The sequence below is a fragment of the Oncorhynchus mykiss genome, chromosome Y (assembly GCF_013265735.2).
Source record: "Oncorhynchus mykiss isolate Arlee chromosome Y, USDA_OmykA_1.1, whole genome shotgun sequence".
Taxonomy (NCBI): domain Eukaryota; kingdom Metazoa; phylum Chordata; class Actinopteri; order Salmoniformes; family Salmonidae; genus Oncorhynchus; species Oncorhynchus mykiss.
The window spans coordinates 45,052,617-45,078,350 of record NC_048593.1 but is presented as its reverse complement, the minus strand read 5'-3'; the positions used below and the strand labels follow the sequence as shown (position 1 = coordinate 45,078,350).

The window sequence follows — 25,734 nt, the reverse complement described above, 5'->3', positions numbered from 1 at the left end:
TGGTAAGCACCCTGAAACTCCTGAAACCTATAGCAGTAGCCATTGCATAGATTGAGGGAGACAATTCCATCCTGTCTGATGTTCAGACTCTGCCTGCAGATGTAAGAGAAGAAATCCGTACTGCCCTGCCCACTTCACTGTTGCTCCAAGCAGAGGAAACTGCAGTTCTGTAATACATCAAAAAGCGTGAAGACTTCTGCCTGAAGCCCGTACACCCCGCAGCGTACATGTTGGATCCCAAGTATACTGGCAAGAGCAACCTGTCTGGTGCAGAGATCAACAAGGCCTATGGTGTCATCACTACCGTGTCTCGCCACCTTGACCTGGATAAGGAAAAGGTTCTTGGCAGTCTGGCGAGGGCTTTGGGATGGAGATGCAATATGGCAGTGGTGCCAACATATCTCATCAGCCACCTGGTGGAAGGGACTTTGTGGATCTGAGGCTCTTTACCCTGTTGCCTCCATCATCCTCCAAATCCCACCAACATCAGCCGCCTCAGAGCGCAACTGGTCCTTGTTTGGGAACACACACACCAAAGCACGCAATATTGAGTGTTGAATTTTTGAGCCCGACATCGAGCCATCCTCAACAAGGTTGGACAGTGACAGTGAAGATGATGCCTCAGAGTCTGATGTTCAAAAGGTGGACATTGAGGAGGTCCAGGGAGAAGACATGGAAGCCTGAGAGGAAGACAACCAACGCTTTAGTTTCTAGACTATAATTTTATAGATGTTGAAAAGGTTTTGGGAGATGCAATTTCTAATTGGGGATCATTCAATATTCTCTTTATTTTGTGGTTCAGTGAAATCATCCCATGTGAAGAGTCAACTCATTTAATTAAAGTTCAATTAGTAACTAAATTGCTTAAAAAAAAATTATATTGGAAGGATTTAATAATTTGCAATTATGTATCAATCAAGTATGTCTACTTATGGTAAAAGGTTTGTGTCTGTCTCCATATGATATGATAAATATATCCAAAGCAAAAAAACATCTACATTTAAATGGTATTGATATTAATTTGTATATAATTCCATTAATTCCCATATATTTTTTTAAAATCCCATATAATCCCGTTATATTCCCACGGGAAGTTTTAACCTCTGAATATTCCCCAAGATGTGCAACAAAAACAAAACAAAAATATACATGATCAAATACAGATCTTAGAATCTTAACTATTAAAGACTACCAGAACCCACTGGATTCCAGAACCCACTGGATTCCAGAACACACTGGATTCCAGAACACACTGGATTCCAGAACACACTGGATTCCAGAACCCACTGGATTCCAGAACCCACTGGATTCCAGAACCCACTGGATTCTCCAATTACCTTGAATGAGCTACAGGACAAAATGTGTTGATGGTATCCTCAATGAAATGATAAAAGAGACCACAAATTACAATTGGCTATACTCCAACATAATTCTTAGCTCTGGCATCCTCCCCAATATTTGGAACCAAGGACTCATCACCTCAATCTACAAAAGTGGAGACAAATTTGACCCCAATAACTACTGTGGGATATACGTCAACAGCAACCTTGAGAAAATCCTCTGCATTATCATTAACAGCAGACTTGTACATTTCTTCAGTGAAAACGATGTACTGAGCAAATGTCAAATTGGCTTTTTACCAAATTACCGTACAACAGACCATGTATTCACCCTGCACACCCTGATTGACAAACAAACAAACCAAAACAAAGACAAAGTCTTCTCATGATTTGTTGATTTTAAAAAAGCTTTCGACTCAATTTGGCATGAGGGTCTGCTATGCAAATTGATGGAAAGTGGTGTTGACAGAAAAACATACGACATTAAAAAATCAATCTACACAAACAAGTGTGCGGATAAAATTGGCAACAACAAAACATTTTTTTCCACAGGGCCGTAGGGTGAGACAGGGATGCAGCTTAAGCCCCACCCTATTCAACAGAGTTGAAGTCGGAAGTTCACATACACTCAATTAGTATTTGGTAGCATTTCCTTTAAATTGTTTAACTTGGGTCAAATGTTTTGGGTTGCCTTCCACAAGCTTCCCACAATAAGTTGGGTGAATTCTGGCCCATTCCTCCTGACAGAGCTGGTGTAACTGAGTCAGGTTTGTAGGCCTCCTTGCTCTCACACACTTTTTCAGTTCTGCCCACATATTTTCTATAGGATTGAGGTCAGGGCTTTGAGATGGCCAATCCAATACCTTGACTTTTTGTCCTTAAACCATTTTGCCACAACTTTGGAAGTATGCTTGGGGTCATTGTCCATTTGGAAGACCCATTTGTGACCAAGCTTTAACTTCCTCACTGATGTCTTGAAATGTTGCCTCAATATATCCACATAATTGTCCCTACTCATAATGCCATCTATTTTGTGAAGTGCACCAGTCCCTCCTGCAGCAAAGCATCCCCACAACATGGTTGGGATGGTGTTCTTCGGCTTGCAAGCCTCCCCCTTTTTCCTCCAAACATAACGATGGTCATTACAGCCAAACAGTTCTATTTTTGTTTCATCAGACCAGAGGACAATTCTCTAAAAAGTACGATCTTTGTCCCCATGTGCAGTTGCAAACCGTAGTCTGGCTTTTTTATGGCGGTTTTGGAGCAGTGGCTTCTTCCTTGCTGAGCGGCCTTTCAGGTTATGTCGATATAGGACTCGTTTTACTGTGGATATAGATACTTGGTATCAGCATCTTCACATACCTCCAGCATCTTCACAAGGCCCTTTGCTGTTGTTCTGGGATTGATTTGCACTTTTCACACCAAAGTACGTTCATCTCTAGGAGACAGAACGCGTCTCCTTCCTGAGCGGTATGACGGCTGCGTGGTCCCATGGTGTTTATACTTGCGTAGTATTGTTTGTACAGATGAACGTGGTAGCTTCAGGCATTTGAAAATTGCTCCCAAGGATGAAACAGACTTGTGGAGGTCTACAATTCTTTTTCTGAGGTCTTGGCTGATTTCTTTTCATTTTCCCATGATGTCAAGCAAGGAGGCACTGAGTTTGAAGGTAGGCCTTAAAATACATCCACAGGTACATCTCCAAATTACTTAAATCATGTCAATTAGCCTATAAGAAGCTTCTAAAGCCATGACATAATTTTTTGGAATTTTCCAAGCTGTAAAGGCACAGTCAACTTAGTGTATGTAAACTTCTGACCCACTGGAATTGTGATACAGTGAATTATAAGTGAAATAATCTGTCTGTAAACAGTTGTTGGAAAAATGACTTGTGTCATGCACAAATTAGATGTCCTAACCGACTTGCCAAAACTATAGTTTGTTAACAAGATGTGTGGAGTGGTTAAAAAACGAGTTAATGACTCCAACCTAAGTGTATGTAAACGTACGACTTCAATTGAAAATGTCAACGACTTGGCAAGGGCAGTCTGCAGCACCCGGCCTCACCCTACTAGAATCTGAAGTCAAACGTCTACTGTTTGTTGATGATCTGGTGCTTCTGTCACCAACCAAGGAGGGCCAACAGCATCACCTAAATCTTCTGCACAGATTCTGCCAGACCTGGGCCCTGACAGTAAGTCTCAGTAAGACCAAAATAATGGTGTTCCAAAAAAGGTCCAGTCACCAGGACCACAAATACAAATTCCATCAAGATACCGTTGCCCTAGAGCACACATAAAACTGGCCTAAACATCAGCGCCACAGGTAACTCCCGAGTGGTGCAGCGGTCTAAGGCACTCCATCGCAGTGGTAGAGGCGTCGCTACAGTCCCTGGTTCGAATCCAGGCTGTATCACAAACCGGCTGTGATTGGGGCGGTGCACAATTGGCTCAGCGTCGTCCGGTTCATTGTAAATAAACATTGCAGAATTCTGCAAAAATATCCTCAGTGTACAACGTAAAACACCAAATAATGCTTGCAGAGCAGAATTAGGCCGATACCCACTAATTATCAAAATCCAGAAAAGAGCCATTAAATTCTACAACCACCTAAAAGGAAGCGATTCCCAAACCTTCCATAACAAAGCCATCACCTACAGAGAGATGAACCTGGAGAAGAGTCCCCTAAGCAAGCTGGTCCTGGGGCTCTGTTCACAAACACAAACACACCCTACAGAGCCCCAGGACAACAGCACAATTAGACCCAACCAAATCATGAGAAAACAAAAAGATAATTACTTGACACATTGGAAAGAATTAACAAAAACAGAGCAAACTAGAATGCTATTTGGCCCTAAACAGAGAGTACACAGCGGCAAAATACCTGACCACTGTGACTGACCCAAACTTAAGGAAAGCTTTGACTATGTACAGACTCAGTGAGCATAGCCTTGCTATTGAGAAAGGCAGCCGTAGGCCCTAGGCTATATATATATATATATATGACATTTGTAATGTCTGTATTCTTTTGGAACTTCTGTAAGTGTAAATTTAATTTATTTCACTTTGTTTATTATCTACTTCACTTGCTTAGGCAATGTTAACATGTTTCCCATGCCAATAAACTCCCTTGAATTGAATTGAGAGAGCCAGAGCCAGAGAGCCAGAGCCAGAGAGAGAGAGAGAGTCAGAGCGAGAGAGAGCCAGAGAGAGAGAGAGCCAGAGAGAGAGAGAGAGAGCCAGAGAGAGCCAGAGCCAGAGAGAGAGAGAGCCAGAGATAGAGCCAGAGAGAAAGCGAGAGCCAGAGAAAGCGAGAGCCAGAGAGAGCGAGAGCCAGAGAGAAAGAGAGAGCCAGAGAGAGAGAGAGCCAGAGCCAGAGAGAGCCAGAGCCAGAGAGAGAGCGAAAGCCAGAGAGAGCGAGAGCCAGAGAGAAAGCGAGAGCCAGAGAGAAAGAGAGAGAACCAAAGAGAGAGCGAGAGAGAAAGACAGAGGAGAGAATGACAGTAATTGGGAGCAGAAACTGCATATTCAGTATTAGCAGGACACTACCTTTGTTTTATAAGATGTGTGTGTGTGTGTTTGTATATGTGTTGTATGTGCGTCTGCCAGAACCTGCCTCTGCCAACAACATGGGTAAAAAGCACATTTTCAAAAGTGGATGAAGCAAAGCAGAGTCATACAGGGGCTGCAGAGGAACCGACTTGGACCCAACACCCACCCAGCGGTACTGTATCCTACCCACACAGGGGTACTGTATCCTACCCACCCAGCGGTACTGTATCCTACCCACACAGGGGTACTGTATCCTACCCACCCAGCGGTACTGTAGCCTACCTTCAAAGAGTGTGGCTGCCATTGGTCGTTCACGCCTTTAAATGGTTCCTGTTCGGTGAAGAACTCTGTGTCTGTGTCCAGTCGACCATGTCCCCCATACTGCTCAGCATCACTGTCCAGCTTGATACGATATCTGAGGGGGGTTAAGGAAGGATAGAGAGTGGGAGGGAGAGATGGAGGGTGGGAGAGATGGAGGGAGGGATGGAGATGGAGGGAGGGAGAGATGGAGGGAGGGATGGAGAGATGGAGGGAGGGAGGGTGGGAGGGATATAAGGATGGATGGAGGGAGGGATGGAGAGATGGAGGGAGGGAGGGATATAAGGATGGAGGGAGGGAGAGATGGAGGGAGGGAGAGATGGAGGGTGGGATATAGCCATCGATAAAAGACAGTACTGTGCAGCCGTCTTCATCGACCTGGCCAAGGCTTTCGACTCTGTCAATCACCATATTCTTATCGGCAGACTCAGTAGCCTCGGTTTTTCTGATGACTGCCTTGTCTGGTTCACCAACTACTTTGCAGACAGAGTTCAGTGTGTCAAATCGGAGGGCATGCTGTCCGGTGCTCTGGCAGTCTCTATGGGGGTGCCACAGGGTTCAATTCTCTGGCCGATTCTTTTCTCTGTATATATCAATGATGTTGCTCTTGCTGCGGGCGATTCCCTGATCCACCTCTACGCTGACGACACCATTCTCTATACTTCCGGCCCATCCTTGGACACTGTGCTATCTAACCTCCAAACGAGCTTCAATGCCATACAACACTCCTTCCGTGGCCTCCAACTGCTCTCAAACGCTAGTAAAACCAAATGCATGCTTTTCAACCATTCGCTGCCTGCACCCGCACGCCCGACTAGCATCACCACCCTGGATGGTTCCGACCTAGAATATGTGGACATCTATAAGTACCTAGGTGTCTGGCTAGACTGTAAACTCTCATTCCAGACTCATATCAAACATCTCCAATCTAAAATCAAATCTAGAGTCGGCTTTCTATTCCGCAACAAAGCCTCCTTCACTCACGCCGCCAAACTTACCCTAGTTAAACTGACTATCCTACCGATCCTCAACTTCGGCGATGTCATCTACAAAATAGCTTCCAATACTCTACTCAGCAAACTGGATGCAGTTTATCACAGTGCCATCCGTTTTGTTACTAAAGCACCTTATACCACCCACCACTGCGACCTGTATGCTCTAGTCGGCTGGCCCTCGCTACATATTCGTCGCCAGACCCACTGGCTCCAGGTCATCTACAAGTCCATGCTAGGTAAAGCTCCGCCTTATCTCAATTCACTGGTCACAATGGCAACACCCACCCGTAGCACGCGCTCCAGCAGGTGTATCTCACTGATCATCCCTAAAGCCAACACCTCATTTGGCCGCCTTTCATTCCAGTTCTCTGCTGCCTGTGACTGGAACGAATTGCAAAAAAGACTTTTATCTCCCTCACCAACTTTAATCATCTGCTATCTGAGCAGCTAACCGATCGCTGCAGCTGTACATAGTCCATCGGTAAATAGCCCACCCAAATTACCTATCTCATCCCCATACTGTTTTTATTGATTTATTATTCAGCCCCCTTAATTTAATACTTTGTAGCGCCACCTTTTGCTGCGATTACAGCTGTAAGTCGCTTGGGGTATGTCTCTATCAGTTTTGCACATCGAGAGACTGAATTTTTTTCACATTCCTCCTTGCAAAACAGCTCGAGCTCAGTGAGGTTGGATGGAGAGCATTTGTGAACAGCAGTTTTCAGTTCTGTCCACAGATTCTCGATTGGATTCAGGTCTGGACTTTGACTGCACAGGGCGCCAGTGGCGAATTTGCCAATCTTGGTGTTCTCTGGCAAATGCCAAACGTCCTGCAAGCACAACCCCCACCTGTGGACGTCGGGCCCTCATACCACCCTCATGGAGTCTGTTTCTGACCGTTTGAGCAGACACATGCACATTTGTGGCCTGCTAGAGGTAATTTTGCAGGGCTCTGGCAGTGCTCCTCCTTGCACAAAGGCGGAGGTAGCGGTCCTGCTGCTGGGTTGTTGCCCTCCTACGGCCTCCTCCACGTCTCCTGATGTACTGGCCTGTCTCCTGGTAGCGCCTCCATGCTCTGGACACTACGCTGACAGACACAGCAAACCTTCTTGCCACAGCTCGCATTGATGTGCCATCCTGGATGAGCTGGACTACCTGAGCCACTTGTGTGGGTTGTAGACTCCGTCTCATGCTACCACTAGAGTGAAAGCACCGCCAGCATTCAAAAGTGACCAAAACATCAGCCAGGAAGCATAGGAACTGAGAAGTGATCTGTGGTCACCACCTGCAGAACCACTCCTTTATTGGGGGTGTCTTGCTAAATGCCTATAATTTCCACCTGTTGTCTATTCCATTTGCACAACAGCATGTGAAATGTATTGTCAATCAGTGTTGCTTCCTAAGTGGACAGTTTGATTTCACAGAAGTGTGATTGACTTGGAGTTACATCGTGTTGTTTAAGTGTTCCCTTTATTTTTTTGAGCAGTGTATAATATCCCATTCATAGCTAGGCAGACAGTCACAGACAGGGTTTACCTACCACAGAGACAGGGGTTATACCTACCACAGAGAGACAGAGACAAGGGTTATAACTACCACAGAGACAGAGACAGGGGTTATAACTACCACAGAGAGACAGAGACAGGGGTTATAACTACCACAGAGACAGAGACAGGGGTTATAACTACCACAGAGTCAGAGACAGGGGTTATACCTACCACAGAGAGACAGAGACAGGGGTTATACCTACCACAGAGACAGGGGTTATACCTACCACAGAGACAGGGGTTATACCTACCACAGAGACAGGGGTTATACCTACCACAGAGACAGGGGTTATACCTACCACATAGACAAGGGTTATACCTACCACATAGACAGAGACAGGGGTTATACCTACCACAGATAGACAGAGACAGGAGTTATACCTACCACAGAGACAGGGGTTATACCTACCACAGAGAGACAGAGACAGGGGTTATACCTACCACAGAGAGACAGAGACAGGGGTTATACCTACCACAGAGAGACAGAGACAGGGGTTATACCTACCACAGAGAGACAGAGACAGGGGTTATACCTACCACAGAGAGACAGAGACAGGGGTTATACCTACCACAGAGAGACAGAGACAGGGGTTATACCTACCACAGAGAGACAGAGACAGGGGTTATACCTACCACAGAGACTGGGAGACAAATACACTGTACCAGTCAAAAGTTTGGAGACACCTACTCATTCAGGGGGTTTTCTTTACTTTGACTATTTTCTACATTGTAGAATAATAGTGAAGACATCAAACTATGAAATAACACATATGGAATCATGTAGTAACCAGAATTGTATTAAACAAGACATATTTTAGATTCTTCAAAGTAGCCACCCTTTGCCTTGATGACAGCTTTGCACACTAATGGAATTCTCTCAACCAGCGTCACCTGGAATGCTTTTCCAACAGTTTGAAGGAGTTCCCACATGTGCTGAGCACTTGTTGGCTGGTGTTCCTTCACTCTGCGGTCCAACTCATCCCAGACCATCTCAATTGGGTTGAGGTTGGTGTGTTTGTGGAGGCCAGGTCATCTGATGCAGTACTCAATCACTCTCCTTCTTGATCAAATAGTCCTTACACAGCCTGGAGGTGTGTTGGGTCATTGTACTGTTGAAAAACAAATGATAGTCCCACTAAGCGCAAACCAGATGGGATGGAGTATCACTGCAGAATGCTGTGGTAGCCATGCTGGTTAAGTGTGCCTTCAATTCTAAATAAATCACTGACAGTGTCACCAGCAAAGCACCATCACACCTCCTCCTCCATGCTTCACGGTGGGAACTACACATGCGGAGATCATCCGTTCACCTACTCTGCATCTCACAAAGACACGCCGGTTGGAACCAAAAATATTAAATTTGGACTCATCAGACCAAAGGACAGATTTCCACCGGTCTATTGTTCGTTGCTCGTGTTTCTTGACCCAAGTAAGTCTCTTCTTATTATTGGTGTTCTTTAGTAGTGGTTTCTTTGCAGTAATTCAACCATGAAGGCCTGATTCACACAGTCTCCTCTGAACAGTTGATGTTGAGATGTGTCTGTGAAGCATTTATTTGGGCTGCAATCTGAGGCTGGTAACTCTAATGAACTTATCCTCTGCAGCAGAGGTAACTCTGGGTCTTCCTTTCCTGTGACGGTCTTCATGAGAGCCAGTTTCATCATAGCGCTTGATGGTTTTTGTGACTGCACTTGAAGGAACTTTAAAAGTTCTTGAAATGTTCCTTATTGACTGACCTTCATGTCTCAAAGTGATGATGGACTGTCGTTTCTCTTTGCTTATTTGAGCTGTTCTTGCCATAATATGGACTTGGTCTTTTACCAATAGGGTTATCTTCTGTATACCATCCCTACCTTGTCACAACACAACTGATTGGCTAAAACGCATGAAGGAAATCAATTCCACAAATTATATTTTAACAAGGCACACCTGTTAATTGAAATGCATTCCAGATGACTACCGCATGAAGCTGGTTGAGTGAATGCTAAGAGTGTGCAAAGCTGTTATCAAGGCAAAGGGTGGCTAATTGAAGAATCTCAAATATATTTTGATTTATTTAACACTTTGTTTGGTTACTACATGATTCCACATGTGTTATGGGTTAGGGGCGGCAGGGTAGCCTAGTGGTTAGAGCGTTGGACTAGTAACCGGAAGGTTGTGAGTTCAAACCCCCGAGCTGACAAGGTACAAATCTGTCGTTCTGCCCCTGAACAGGCAGTTAACCCACTGTTCCCAGGCCGTCATTGAAAATAAGAATTTGTTCTTTAACTGACTTGCCTGGTTAAATAAAGGTAAAATAAAAAAAATAAAATAAAATTTCATTGTGTTGATGTCTTCATTATTATTCTACAATGTAGAAAATAGTAAAAATAAAGAAAAACCCTGGAATAAGTAGGCCTGTAAACTTTTGACTGGTACCGTATATTTCCGTTACAAAATGTTTTTTATACGGTGTACTAATGAATACACCCCCATGCTCTTCCAAACACCTCTGTCAGTGACCAATCCTCACCACTAGGGGTCCTCAGCTGCTACAGAGATCAAGAGATGGAGTCTGGCTTCACAACACAACATGACATACCGAACACTTCCTCCTGAAGTACCACACATTTCAAACCAATGGATTGGGTTTAGTGGGACCATCATTTTTCTTATTACCAGTCTTTTCCTTTCAAATCAGTGAAGTGGACACTTTGGGAGAAAGGTGAGATTATTGGGACGTACTCTCTGCCTCTCTAGGATGTCAGTGACCAGTCATCACCACTAGGGGTCCTCAGTGATTTATCTACAGAAAACAGTTCAGGGAAGGACTGGCTTTAATAACATATATATATATATTTATTTTTATTTAATTATTTTTATTTATTTAACCCTTTATTTAACCAGGCAAGTCGGCTAAGAACAAATTCTTATTTACGATGATGGCCTTCCCCCGGGCCGAAACCTAGACGACACTGTTATGTGCCGTCCTATGGGACTCCCAATCACGGCCGGATGCCCACTCGGGAGCCCACTCCCACTCGGGTGCCCACTCGGGAACCCACTCCCACTCGGGAGCCCACTCGGGTGCCCACTCCCACTCGGGAGCCCACTCGGGAGCGCAGCGGTCTAAGGCACATACTGAATGTTGACACCGGATATGACAAGACAAAACACGCTAAAGCGTGCGCACGTGGACACGCACACGGAGGCAATTAATGCTTCCCTTGCCCCTGTTCTCAACCTGCCTGGCTCGTAATTTAGAACCAAGATCATACCACCTTTATCACCTGCTAGGAGAGGGAGAAGGATCAGAGAGGGAGAGAAAACAGATCAGAGGGGGAGAGAGAGAGGGAAGAAAAAGAGGGGATTCAGAAGGAAATTGGAGCTTCTGGAGGGATTTCTACTAAAACCTGCAAACACAAGACAATATCCTGCTGTTCCGTCCCAAGCTACCTGCACTCGTCCTCTCGAGGCCTTTTGAATTCCTTGCTGAAGTTACACTGGTGAAATGGAGGACGAATACAGCACAATTACACCTAACAGTACGGACTGGGTCTCTCTCTCTCCCTCTCTGAGGACACCTGCCACACAATGTAAGAGAACAAGTAGAAGCTTCCTCTGGTCTTTCCTTCCTCCTACTCCTCTCTGATTCTGGGTGAATCTCCCACTATCTGAAAACAAACCAGCACAATGTAAATCTCTGCCTTCTTTTCTCTTTCCGCCTGCAGTTTCCTCTCCTCTCTCTTTGTCTTCTAGCTGCAGTTCACCGTTTCCCTCTCTCCTTAGTTAACATGACACCGTTTCCCTCTCTCTCCCTAGTTAACATGACACCGTTTCCCTCTCTCTCCCTAGTTAACATGACACCGTTTCCCTCTCTCTCCCTAGTTAACATGACACCGTTTCCCTCTCTCCCTAGTTAACATGACACCGTTTCCCTCTCTCTCCCTAGTTAACATGACACCGTTTCCCTCTCTGTCCGTAGTTAACATGACACCGTTTCCCCCTCTGTCCCTAGTTAACATGACACCGTTTCCCTCTCTGTCCCTAGTTAACATGACACCGTTTCCCTCTCTCTCCCTAGTTAACATGACACCGTTTCCCCCTCTCTCCCTAGTTAACATGACACCGTTTCCCTCTCTCTCCCTAGTTAACATGACACCGTTTCCCCCTCTCTCCCTAGTTAATATGACACCGTTTCCCTCTCTCTCCCTAGTTAACATGACACCGTTTCCCTCTCTCTCCCTAGTTAACATGACACCGTTTCCCTCTCTCTCCCTAGTTAACATGACACCGTTTCCCTCTCTGTCCCTAGTTAACATGACACCGTTTCCCTCTCTGTCCCTAGTTAACATGACACCGTTTCCCTCTCTCTCCCTAGTTAACATGACACCGTTTCCCTCTCTCTCCCTAGTTAACATGACACCGTTTCCCTCTCTCTCCTTATTTAACATGACACCGTTTCCCTCTCTCTCCCTAGTTAACATGACACCGTTTCCCTCTCTGTCCCTAGTTAACATGACACCGTTTCCCTCTCTCTCCCTAGTTAACATGACACCGTTTCCCTCTCTCTCCTTAGTTAACATGACACCGTTTCCCTCTCTCTCCCTAGTTAACATGACACCGTTTCCCTCTCTCCCTAGTTAACATGACACCGTTTCCCCCTCTCTCCCTAGTTAACATGACACCGTTTCCCCCTCTCTCCCTAGTTAACATGACACCGTTTACCTCTCTCTCCCTAGTTAACATGACACCGTTTCCCTCTCTCTCCCTAGTTAACATGACACTGTTTCCCTCTCTCCCTAGTTAACATGACACCGTTTCCCTCTCTCTCCCTAGTTAACATGACACCGTTTCCCTCTCTCTCCCTAGTTAACATGACACCGTTTCCCTCTCTCTCCCTAGTTAACATGACACCGTTTCCCTCTCTCTCCGTAGTTAACATGACACCGTTTCCCTCTCTCTCCTTATTTAACATGACACCGTTTCCCTCTCTCTCCCTAGTTAACATGACACCGTTTCCCTCTCTCTCCCTAGTTAACATGACACCGTTTCCCGCTCTCTCCTTAGTTAACATGACACCGTTTCCCTCTCTCTCCCTAGTTAACATGACACCGTTTCCCTCTCTCTCCTTATTTAACATGACACCGTTTCCCTCTCTGTCCCTAGTTAACATGACACTGTTTCCCTCTCTCCCTCCCTCCCTCCTTCCTTCCTTCCTTCCTTCCTTCCTTCCTTCCTTCCTTCCTTCCTTCCTTCCTTCCTTCCTTCCTCCCTCCCTCCCTCCCTCCCTCCCTCCCTCCCTCCCTCCCTCGCTCCTCTCTTCCTTCCTCCCTCCCTCTCCCTCCCTGGCTACTCTCTTCCTTCCTCCCTCCCTCTCCCTCCCTCCTCTCTCCCCCTCCTCTCTCCATGCAACCACTCATCTCCCTAGGGGACGACACAGGTGTGTGTGTGTGTGTAGATGCTTGGTAGACACTCCTGTGTATTTCTTCTCTCACAGACAGACAGACAGAGAAGAGGTCTATCTATCTAGATGTCAATCCGTCAAGTCTGTATGTCCGTCTAGACGTCCGTCCGTCCGTCCGTCCGCTGTGATCTACACCATTACACATCTCTATCAGTTTACAGTACCTACCTCCTCGCTCCTCAGGGTGTGCGTGTCTGTACGTGACTGTGTGTGTGTGTGTGTGTGACAGAGAGCGAGAGTTGCTGTGAGACGGCGGGATGAAAGGAAATATAAAGTAAATATGAGCCTGGGTAAAACAGCAGGAAGACAGTTTTGGAGAATAGATTTAGTGAAGTCTGTGTGTGACACCACAGTGTGTGATAAACCAGGACTACTGAACAGAGCTGTTAGAATGACCAGTTCAGCTGATGGGCAGTTAGTAGCATGTTACTACAGTCCTGTAACACACACAGGCGAGAGCCAGGCACGTTCCTACACTGACCCACCCGGTGTGTGTGTGTGTGCGTGTGTCTAGTCCGATAGGCTAAAAGCTCCTTGGCCTAGTGGTTGCCCCTGGAGACCAATAGTCTCGATAAACACCAGCAGGGGATTTGATTGATCCTCAGCTACCTCTCCATCCATCCCTCCCTCCCTCCCTCCTCCATCCATCCATAGATACCTACACTACATAACCAAAAGTATGTGGACATCTGCTCGTTGAACATCTCATTCCAAAAATCCTGGGTATTTAATATGGAGTTGGTTCCCCCTTCACTGCTATAACAGCCTCCACTCTTCAGGGAAGGTTTTCCACTAGATGTTGGAACTTTGCTGCTATAACAGCCTCCACTCTTCTGGGAAGGCTTTCCACTAGATGTTGGAACTTTGCTGCTATAACAGCCTCCACTCTTCTGGGAAGGTTTTCCACTAGATGTTGGAACTTTGCTGCTATAACAGCCTCCACTCTTCTGGGAAGGCTTTCCACTAGATGTTGGAACATTGCTGCTATAACAGCCTCCACTCTTCTGGGAAGGCTTTAATATGGAGTTGGTCCCCCCCCCTTCACTGCTATAACATCCTCCACTCTTCTGGGAAGGTTTTCCACTAGATGTTGGAACTTTGCTGCTATAACAGCCTCCACTCTTCTGGGAAGGTTTTCCACTAGATGTTGGAACTTTGCTGCTATAACAGCCTCCACTCTTCTGGGAAGGCTTTCCACTAGATGTTGGAACTTTGCTGCTATAACAGCCTCCACTCTTCTGGGAAGGTTTTCCACTAGATGTTGGAACTTTGCTGCTATAACAGCCTCCACTCTTCTGGGAAGGCTTTCCACTAGATGTTGGAACATTGCTGCTATAACAGCCTCCACTCTTCTGGGAAGGCTTTCCACTAGATGTTGGAACATTGCTGCTATAACAGCCTCCACTCTTCTGGGAAGGCTTTCCACTAGATGTTGGAACATTGCTGCTATAACAGCCTCCACTCTTCTGGGAAGGCTTTCCACTAGATGTTGGAACATTGCTGCTATAACAGCCTCCACTCTTCTGGGAAGGCTTTCCACTAGATGTAGGAACATTGCTGCTATAACAGCCTCCACTCTTCTGGGAAGGCTTTCCACTAGATGTTGGAACATTGCTGCTATAACAGCCTCCATTCTTCTGGGAAGGCTTTCCACTAGATGTAGGAACATTGCTGCTATAACAGCCTCCACTCTTCTGGGAAGACTTTCCACTAGATGTTGGAACATTGCTGCTATAACAGCCTCCACTCTTCTGGGAAGGCTTTCCACTAGATGTTGGAACTTTGCTGCTATAACAGCCTCCACTCTTCTGGGAAGGTTTTCCACTAGATGTTGGAACTTTGCTGCTATAACAGCCTCCACTCTTCTGGGAAGGCTTTCCACTAGATGTTGGAACATTGCTGCTATAACAGCCTCCACTCTTCTGGGAAGGCTTTAATATGGAGTTGGTCCCCCCCCTTCACTGCTATAACATCCTCCACTCTTCTGGGAAGGTTTTCCACTAGATGTTGGAACTTTGCTGCTATAACAGCCTCCACTCTTCTGGGAAGGTTTTCCACTAGATGTTGGAACTTTGCTGCTATAACAGCCTCCACTCTTCTGGGAAGGCTTTCCACTAGATGTTGGAACTTTGCTGCTATAACAGCCTCCACTCTTCTGGGAAGGTTTTCCACTAGATGTTGGAACTTTGCTGCTATAACAGCCTCCACTCTTCTGGGAAGGCTTTCCACTAGATGTTGGAACATTGCTGCTATAACAGCCTCCACTCTTCTGGGAAGGCTTTCCACTAGATGTTGGAACATTGCTGCTATAACAGCCTCCACTCTTCTGGGAAGGCGTTCCACTAGATGTTGGAACATTGCTGCTATAACAGCCTCCACTCTTCTGGGAAGGCTTTCCACTAGATGTTGGAACATTGCTGCTATAACAGCCTCCACTCTTCTGGGAAGGCTTTCCACTAGATGTTGGAACATTGCTGCTATAACAGCCTCCATTCTTCTGGGAAGGCTTTCCACTAGATGTAGGAACATTGCTGCTATAACAGCCTCCACTCTTCTGGGAAGACTTTCCACTAGATGTTGGAACATTGCTGCTATAACAGCCTCCACTCTTCTGGGAAGGCTTTCCACTAGATGTTGGAACATTGCTGCTGGGACTTGCTTCCATTCAGCCACAAAAGCATTAGTGAGGTCGGGCACTGATGTTGGGCGATTAGGCCTGACTCGCAGTTGGCGTTCCAATTCATCCCAAAGGTGTTTGATGGCATGAAGGTCAGGGTCTGTGCAGGCCAGTCAAGTTCTTGCACACCGATCTCGACAAACCATTTCTATGTGGACCTCGCTTTGTGCACAGGGGCATTGTCATGCTGAAACAGGAAAGAACCTTCCCCAAACTGTTGCCACAAAGTTGGAAGCACAGAATCATCTAGAACGTCATTGTATGTTGTAGGGTTAAGATTTCCCTTCCCTGGAACTAAGGGGCCCGAACCATGAAAAACAGCCCCAGACCATTATTCCTCCTCCACCAAACTTTACAGTTGGCACTATGCATTCAGGCAGGTAGTGTTCTACTGGCATCCGCCAAACCCAGATTCATCTGTCAGACTGCCAGATGGTGAAGTGATTCATCACTCCAGAGAACGCGTTTTCCACTGCTCCAGAGTCCAATGGCGGCGATCTTCACACCACTCCAGCCAAAGCTTGGCATTGCACATGGTGATCTTAGGCTTGTGTGCAGCTGCTCGGCCATGCAAACCCATTTCATGAAGCTCACGACTAACAGTTATTGTGTTGACATTACTTCCAGAGGCAGTTTGGAACTCGGTATTGAGTGTTGCAACCGAGGACAGACGATTTTTACATGCCACGCACTTCAGCACTCTGCGGTCCCGTTCTGTGAGCTTGTGTGGCCTACCACTTCGTGGCTGAGCCGGTGTTTCTCCTAGATGTTTCCACTTTACAGTAACAGCACTTACAGTTGACCGGGGCAGCTCTAGGAGGGCAGAAATGTGACAAACTAACTTGTTGGAAAGGTAGCATCCTAGGGCGCATCCTATCTTCAGTAGTCATCTCACTGTGTCAATGAGAAGTATCTTCTCTAGTCACCTCAATGAGAAGTATCTTCTCTAGTCACCTCACTGTGTCAATGTGAAGTATCTTCTCTAGTCACCTCCCTGTGTCAATGAGAAGTATCTTCTCTAGCCACCTCACTATGTCAATGAGAAGTATCTTCTCTAGTCACCTCCCTGTGTCAATGTGAAGTATCTTCACTAGTCACCTCACTGTGTCAATGAGAAGTATCTTCTCTAGTCACCTCACTGTGTCAATGAGAAGTATCTTCTCTAGTCACCTCACTGTGTCAATGAGAAGTATCTTCTCTAGTCACCTCCCTGTGTCAATGAGAAGTATCTTCTCTAGTCACCTCACTGTGTCAATGAGAAGTATCTTCTCTAGCCACCTCACTGAGGTGGAGGAGAGAAAAGAAGAGAAAGATGGGGGAAGAGAGGGGACGTTATAACCCAGTGTTTACTCTCTCCTGGAGCTTAGGGGCTTTCAGAGGACGATAGTAAAGAACAACAGAAGAACCGGAGGAGAGGAGTAGTAGGGAGCAGAAAGCCAAAGAAGTGAAAAGTATTTTCTATCTGTCAGATCTCCCTCCCCCCACTCCCCCATCTCTCTCTCCCCCCACTCCCCCATCTCTCCCTCCCCCCACCTCTCCCTCCCCCCACTCCCCCATCTCTCCCTCCCCCATCTCCCTCTCTCCCCCCACTCCCCCATCTCTCCCTCCCCCCACTCCCCCACCTCTCCCTCCCCCCACTCCCCCTCCCCCCACTCCCCCACCTCTCCCTCCCCCCACTCCCCCATCTCTCCCTCCCCCATCTCCCTCTCTCCCCCCACTCCCCCATCTCTCCCTCCCCCCACTCCCCCACCTCTCCCTCCCCCCACTCCCCCTCCCCCCCACTCCCCCACCTCTCCCTCCCCCCACTCCCCCATCTCTCCCTCCCCCATCTCCCTCTCTCCCCCCACTCCCCCATCTCTCCCTCCCCCATCTCCCTCTCTCGCCCCACTCCCCCATCTCTCCCTCCCCCCACTCCCCCATCTCTCCCTCCCCCCACTCCCCCACCTCTCCCTCCCCCCACTCCCCACTCCCCCATCTCCCTCTCTCTCTCCCCCTCTAATGCTGTTGCTAACAGTAGAACTACTAATGAAGTGAGATGTAGAGATCCCAGCTCAGCTAATGCTGTTGCTAACAGCAACAGTGTATTAAAGTGAAGGCATAAAAACGAACTAATCATGTAGTAAACCCCCCAAAATAAAATGTTATGTTACTATGTTATAACACATATGGAATCATGTAGTAACCCCCCCAAAATAAAATATATTTTACATTCTTCAAAAGGAGCCACCTTTTGCCTTGATGACACTCTTGGCATTCTCTCAACCAGTTCAACCCGGAATGCTTTTCCAACATTTGGCGTTATTGGTGTTAAAATACAGCAGTTATGCTATTTGGAAACACCAGGACGCTGATGTCATACAGACTGTAGTTGGTGATGTCATACAGACTAGTTTGTGATGTCATACAGACTGTAGTTGGTGATGTCATACAGACGGTAGTTGGTGATGTCATACAGACGGTAGTTGGTGATGTCATACAGACTGTAGTTTGTGATGTCATACAGACTGTAGTTTGTGATGTCATACAGACTGTAGTTTGTGATGTCATAGACTGTAGTTTCTGATGTCATACAGACTGTAGTTTGTGATGTCATACAGACTGTAGTTTGTCATGTCATACAGACTGTAGTTGGTCATGTCATACAGACTGTAGTTTGTGATGTCATACAGACTGTAGTTGGTGATGTCATACAGACTGTAGTCGGTGATGTCATACAGACTGTAGTTGGTGATGTCATACAGACTGTAGTTTGTCATGTCATACAGACTGTAGTTTGTGATGTCATACAGACTATAGTTAGTGATGTCATACAGACTGTAGTTTGTGATGTCATACAGACTGTAGTTTGTCATGTCATACAGACTGTAGTTGGTCATGTCATACAGACTGTAGTTTGTGATGTCATACAGACTGTAGTTGGTGATGTCATACAGACTGTAGTTGGTGATGTCATACAGACTGTAGTTGGTGATGTCATACAGACTGTAGTTGGTCATGTCATACAGACTGTAGTTTGTGATGTCATACAGACTGTAGTTGGTGATGTCATACAGACTGTAGTTGGTGATGTCATACAGACTGTAGTTGGTGATGTCATACAGACTGTAGTTGGTGATGTCATACAGACTGTAGTTGGTGATGTCATACAGACTGTAGTTTGTCATGTCATACAGACTGTAGTTTGTGATGTCATACAGACTATAGTTAGTGATGTCATACAGACTGTAGTTTGTGACGTCATACAGACTGTAGTTTGTGATGTCATACAGACTGTAGTTTGTGATGTCATACAGACTGTAGTTTGTGTGTTCATAGTTTTTCATAACGACAAGATTGATGTCATGATGACAATAGAATGTTGATGATGTCACTGCGACAGCTGTTGATTGACGTGGTATAAACCAGAACTCAGTCTTGAATCCTTTGGTCGTTTACTACACTACCGTACTCACTCTGTTTAGCACATGGCCTCACATGTAAAGAGATGGGCGGGGGTAAAGGCTTAAGAGGGTGTGAACGATGCTGAATGGGCGGGGCTAAAGGCTTAAGAGGGTGTGAACGATGCTGAATGGACGGGGCTAAAGGCTTAAGAGGGTATTAACGATGCTGAATGGGCGGGGCTAAGGCTTAAGAGGGTGTGGACAATGCTGAATGGGCGGGGCTAAGGCTTAAGAGGGTGTGGACAATGCTGAATGGGCGGGGCTAAGGCTTAAGAGGGTGTGAACGATGCTGAATGGGCGGGGCTAAGGCTTAAGAGGGTGTGAACGATGCTGAATGGGCGGGGCTAAGGCTTAAGAGGGTGTGAACGATGCTGAATGGGCGGGGCTAAGGCTTAAGAGGGTGTGAACGATGCTGAATGGGCGGGGCTAAGGCTTAAGAGGGTGTGCACGATGCTGGATGGGCGGGGCTAATGCTTAAGAGGGTGTGAACGATGCTGAATGGGCGGGGCTAAGGCTTAAGAGGGTGTGGACGATGCTGAATGGGCGGGGCTAAGGCTTAAGAGGGTGTGAACGATGCTGAATGGGCGGGGCTAAGGCTTAAGAGGGTGTGAACGATGCTGGATGGGCGGGGCTAATGCTTAAGAGGGTGTGAACAATGCTGAATGGGCGGGGCTAATGCTTAAGAGGGCGTGGACGATGCTGAATGGGCGGGGCTAAGGCTAAAGAGGGTGTGAACGATGCTGGATGGGCGGGGCTAATGCTTAAGAGGGTGTGAACAATGCTGAATGGGCGGGGCTAAGGCTTAAGAGGGTGTGGACGATGCTGAATGGGCGGGGCTAAGGCTTAAGAGGGTGTGAACGATGCTGAATGGGGGGAGAGAAAAAAGATCTCTCCAGTAGATACCAAAATATTCAAGGGTCATTTTCTCAAAAGTGAGGTAATAAGTTTATCAACTTTTAAAGCAGAACGACTTTCCCATTGTTCCTCAACTGTAGTGTCTAACATACCATTTTCTAGCTCTGAGTCTCTACTTCATCCAATGTGTAAAAAACACCTTTGTTGCTTCATAAGACGAATCGAGCCGGTCGGTCACATATCCCAGTGTGTGTGGTGTCCCAGTGTGTGTGTGTGTGTGTGTGTGTGTGTGTGTGTGTGTCCCAGTGTGTGTGTGTGTGTGTGCGTGGTGTCCCAGTGTGTGTGTGTGTGGTGTCCCAGTGTGTGTGTGTGTGTGTGTGTGTGTGTGTGTGTGTGTGTGTCCCAGTGTGTGTGTGTGTGTGTGCGTGGTGTCCCAGTGTGTGTGTGTGGTGTCCCAGTGTGTGTGTGTGTGTGTGTGTGCGTGGTGTCCTAGTGTGTGTGCGTGTGTGTGGTGTCCCAGTGTGTGTGTGTGTGTGTGTGTGTGCGTGGTGTCCCAGTGTGTGTGTGTGGTGTCCCAGTGTGTGTGTGTGTGTGTGTGCGTGGTGTCCTAGTGTGTGTGCGTGTGTGTGGTGTCCCAGTGTGTGTGTGTGTGTGTGTGTGTGTGTGTGTGTGTCCCAGTGTGTGTGTGTGTGTGTGTGTGTGTGTGTGTGTGTGTCCCAGTGTGTGTGTGTGTGTGTGTGTGTGTGTGTGTGTCTGTGTGTATGTGTGTGTGTGTGTGTGTGTGTGTGTGTGTGTGTCTGTGTGTGTGTGTCTGTGTGTGTGTGTGTCTGTGTGTGTGTGTCTGTGTGTGTGTGTCTGTGTGTGTGTGTCTGTGTGTGTGTGTGTGTGTGTGTCTGTGTGTGTGTGTCTGTGTGTGTGTGTCTGTGTGTGTGTGTCTGTGTGTGTGTGTGTGTGTGTGTCTGTGTGTGTGTGTGTGTGTGTGTGTGTCCCAGTGTGTGTGTGTGTGTGTGTGTGTGTGTGTGTGTGTGTGTCCCAGTGTGTGTGTGGTGTCCCAGTGTGTGTGTGTGTGTGTCCCAGTGTGTGTGTGTGTGTGTGTGTCCCAGTGTGTGTGTGGTGTCCCAGTGTGTGTGTGTGTGTGTCCCAGTGTGTGTGTATACATGACCCAGCGCCCCTCGGTAATGAAGGATACTTCCCGTTCGGGCCAGCTGCTATGCGGTAGTCACTGTAGCTGTTACTGGGGTGGAAGTTGAAAACAAACATAACGTTGGCTCTTTCAAACACGATCACTTTGTCCTTCTCGTCCGCTGTGGTCATCAACACCTGAAGGAGAGAGGAAGAAGAGGAGGGTGGAAGAATGAGAGGAAAGATAATATGTAATTGTGATCGCAATTATGTGATTTCCTGCAAGACAGGAATGTCAGTGTTCTGCCATGGCCAGCGAAGAGCCCGGATCTCAATCCCATTGAGCACATCTGGGACCTGTTGGATCGGAGGGTGAGGGCTAGGTCCATTCCCCCCAGAAATGTCTGGGAATTTGCAGGTGCCTTGGTGGAAGAGTGGGGTAACATCTCACAGCAAGAACTGGCAAATCTGGTGCAGTCCATGAGGAGGAGATGCACTGCAGTGCTTAATGCAGCTGGTGGCCACACCAGATACTGACTGTTACTTTTGATTTTGACCCCCCCCTTTGTTCAGGGACACATTATTCAATTTCTGTTAATCACATGTCTGTGGAACTTGTTCAGTTTACATCTCAGTTGTTGAATCTTATGTTCATAAAATTTTTTACACATGTTAAGTTTGCTGAAAATAAACGCATCGGCACAAAACTGAGGTGGCCTAAAGACTTCCTCCAGGGATTCATGAGAAAGGGAGGAAGAGGAGCCTTATTTCTACAGTCTGGACATCACTGAGCCTAAAGACTTCCTCCAGGGATTCATGAGAAAGGGAGGAAGAGGAGCCTTATTTCTACAGTCTGGACATCACTGAGCCTAAAGACTTCCTCCAGGGATTCATGAGAAAGGGAGGAAGAGGAGCCTTATTTCTACAGTCTGGACATCACTGAGCCTAAAGACTTCCTCCAGGGATTCATGAGAAAGGGAGGAAGAGGAGCCTTATTTCTACAGTCTGGACATCACTGAGCCTAAAGACTTCCTCCAGGGATTAATGAGAAAGGGAGGAAGAGGAGCCTTATTTCTACAGTCTGGACATCACTGAGCCTAAAGACTTCCTCCAGGGATTCATGAGAAAGGGAGGAAGAGGAGCCTTATTTCTACAGTCTGGACATCACTGAGCCTAAAGACTTCCTCCAGGGATTAATGAGAAAGGGAGGAAGAGGAGCCTTATTTCTACAGTCTGGACATCACTGAGCCTAAAGACTTCCTCCAGGGATTAATGAGAAAGGGAGGAAGAGGAGCCTTATTTCTACAGTCTGGACATCACTGAGCCTAAAGACTTCCTCCAGGGATTCATGAGAAAGGGAGGAAGAGGAGCCTTATTTCTACAGTCTGGACATCACTGAGCCTAAAGACTTCCTCCAGGGATTCATGAGAAAGGGAGGAAGAGGAGCCTTATTTCTACAGTCTGGACATCACTGAGCCTAAAGACTTCCTCCAGGGATTCATGAGAAAGGGAGGAAGAGGAGCCTTATTTCTACAGTCTGGACATCACTGAGCCTAAAGACTTCCTCCAGGGATTAATGAGAAAGGGAGGAAGAGGAGCCTTATTTCTACAGTCTGGACATCACTGAGCCTAAAGACTTCCTCCAGGGATTCATGAGAAAGGGAGGAAGAGGAGCCTTATTTCTACAGTCTGGACATCACTGAGCCTAAAGACTTCCTCCAGGGATTCATGAGAAAGGGAGGAAGAGGAGCCTTATTTCTACAGTCTGGACATCACTGAGCCTAAAGACTTCCTCCAGGGATTAATGAGAAAGGGAGGAAGAGGAGCCTTATTTCTACAGTCTGGACATCACTGAGCCTAAAGACTTCCTCCAGGGATTCATGAGAAAGGGAGGAAGAGGAGCCTTATTTCTACAGTCTGGACATCACTGAGCCTAAAGACTTCCTCCAGGGATTAATGAGAAAGGGAGGAAGAGGAGCCTTATTTCTACAGTCTGGACATCACTGAGCCTAAAGACTTCCTCCAGGGATTCATGAGAAAGGGAGGAAGAGGAGCCTTATTTCTACAGTCTGGACATCACTGAGCCTAAAGACTTCCTCCAGGGATTCATGAGAAAGGGAGGAAGAGGAGCCTTATTTCTACAGTCTGGACATCACTGAGCCTAAAGACTTCCTCCAGGGATTCATGAGAAAGGGAGGAAGAGGAGCCTTATTTCTACAGTCTGGACATCACTGAGCCTAAAGACTTCCTCCATGGATTAATGAGAAAGGGAGGAGCCTCCTTGTACGTGAGTTTGAACATTGAGAAGTCATGAGTCAAGTATCAATGTAATAATACTCACATATTTAAGTATAAATGTAGTAATACTCACATATTTAAGTATAAATGTACTAATACTCACATATTTAAGCAATAAAGGCACGGGGGGGTTTATCCTTAGGCACGATGCAACGCGGAGTGCCTGGACGCAGCCCTTAGCCGCGGTATATTGGCCATGTATACCACAAACCCCCGATGTGCGTTATTGTTATTATAAACTATTTATCAATGTAATTAGAGCAGTAAATACAACTCTTGTTTTGTCATACCCGTGGTATACGGTCTGATATACCATAGCTGTGAGCCAATCAGCAGTCAGGGCACGAACAACACAGTTTATAATTTAAGATAGCCACACCCCAAGAAATGATGTTGATGATTGCAGTGTCCTAAAACAAATGAAATGTCTGTTTGTCTCCTACCTTCTGGGAGGCCAGCCATCCATATTTGTCCTCCGTGAGGTTCATGTCTCTGTCAAAAGCGTAAAGCTGTGTATAGCGTAGGTTGTTGTCAGGGTCTAACAGGTTGTACTGACGACGGGCATACTGATAACTCTCGCCATTACCCTTCCTGGGGAAGTCCAGCCAATCTGGGTGGCCAAACTCATTACCTACGGGGGAGACAAAAACAGAAAGAACACAGGTCTTTACAGTGAGAGATGCTCAAACAGACAGGGAGAGAGACAGGAGAGGGGGGAAAGAGGTCCTACAAGAGGGAGAGAGACAGGAGAGGGGGGAAAGAGGTCCTACTAGAGGGAGAGAGACAGGAGAGGGGAGAAATAGGTCCTACTAGAGGGAGAGAGACAGGAGAGGGGGGAAAGAGGTCCTACTAGAGGGAGAGAGACAGGAGAGGGGGGAAAGAGGTCCAACTAGAGGGAGAGAGACAGGAGAGGGGGGAAAGAGGTCCTACTAGAGGGAGAGAGACAGGAGAGGGGGGAAATAGGTCCTACTAGAGGGAGAGAGACAGGAGAGGGGGTAAAGAGGTCCTACTAGAGGGAGAGAGACAGGAGAGGGGGGAAAGAGGTCCTACTAGAGGGAGAGAGACAGGAGAGGGGGGAAAGAGGTCCTACTAGAGGGAGAGAGACAGGAGAGGGGGGAAAGAGGTCCTACTAGAGGGAGAGACAGGAGAGGGGGGAAAGAGGGTCTACTAGAGGGAGGAGGGGGGAAAGAGGTCCTACTAGAGAGAGAGGGGGGAAAGAGGGCCTACTAGAGGGAGGAGGGGAAAGAAGGCCTACTAGAGGGAGGAGGGGGGGAAGAGGGACTACTAGAGAGACAGGAGAGGAGGGGAAAGATGGCCTACTAGAGAGACAGGAGAGGGGAAAGAGGGCCTACTAGAGGGAGGAGGGGTGAAAGAGGGCCTACTAGAGGGAGGAGGGGGGAAAGAGGGCCTACTAGAGAGAGGAGGGGGGAAAGAGGTCCTACTAGAGGGAGAGAGACAGGAGAGGGGGCAAAGAGGTCCTACTAGAGGGAGAGAGACAGGAGAGGGGGGAAAGAGGTCCTACTAGAGGGAGAGAGACAGGAGAGGGGGGAAAGAGGTCCTACTAGAGGGAGAGAGACAGGAGAGGGGGGAAAGAGGTCCTACTAGAGGGAGAGAGACAGGAGAGGGGGGAAAGAGGTCCTACTAGAGGGAGAGAGACAGGAGAGGGGGGAAAGAGGTCCTACTAGAGGGAGAGAGAAAGGAAAGGGGGGAAAGAGGGTCTACTAGAGGGAGGAGGGGGGAAAGAGGTCCTACTAGAGAGAGGGGGGGGAAAGAGGGCCTACTAGAGGGAGGAGGGGAAAGAAGGCCTACTAGAGGGAGGAGGGGGGAAAGAGGGACCACTAGAGAGAGGAGGGGGGAAAGAGGTCCTACTAGAGAGAGGGGGGGAAAGAGGGCCTACTAGAGGGAGGAGGAGAAAGAGGGCCTACTAGAGGGAGGAGGGGGGAAAGAGGGACTACTAGAGAGAGGAGGGGGGAAAGAGGGACTACTAGAGAGAGGAGGGGGGAAAGAGGGACTACTAGAGGGAGGAGGGGGGAAAGAGGGCCTACTAGAGAGAGGAGGGGGGAAAGAGGGCCTACTAGAGGGAGGAGGGGGGAAAGAGGGACTACTAGAGAGAGGAGGGGGGAAAGAGGGACTACTAGAGAGAGG

The 25,734-nt window shown here is 47.3% G+C and overlaps 1 protein-coding gene across 2 annotated transcripts in view; it reads right to left on the bottom strand.

Annotated features, from left to right (window-relative positions):
* The window catches only part of gbe1a (glucan (1,4-alpha-), branching enzyme 1a), a 165,364-nt gene that overhangs the window by 5,389 nt on the left and 134,241 nt on the right, over positions 1 to 25,734 (bottom strand). For both annotated transcript variants that reach the window (XR_005040523.1, XM_036968271.1), the window contains exons 13-15: positions 24,033 to 24,220; positions 21,359 to 21,489; positions 5,174 to 5,306 (exon numbers count right to left, since the gene is read on the bottom strand). Coding sequence is in view for 1 of the 2 variants with exons in the window: in XM_036968271.1 (XP_036824166.1) it covers positions 5,174 to 5,306; positions 21,359 to 21,489; positions 24,033 to 24,220 (452 nt within the window). In the remaining variant the exon portion in view is untranslated. The remainder of the gene's footprint in view (positions 1 to 5,173; positions 5,307 to 21,358; positions 21,490 to 24,032; positions 24,221 to 25,734) is intronic.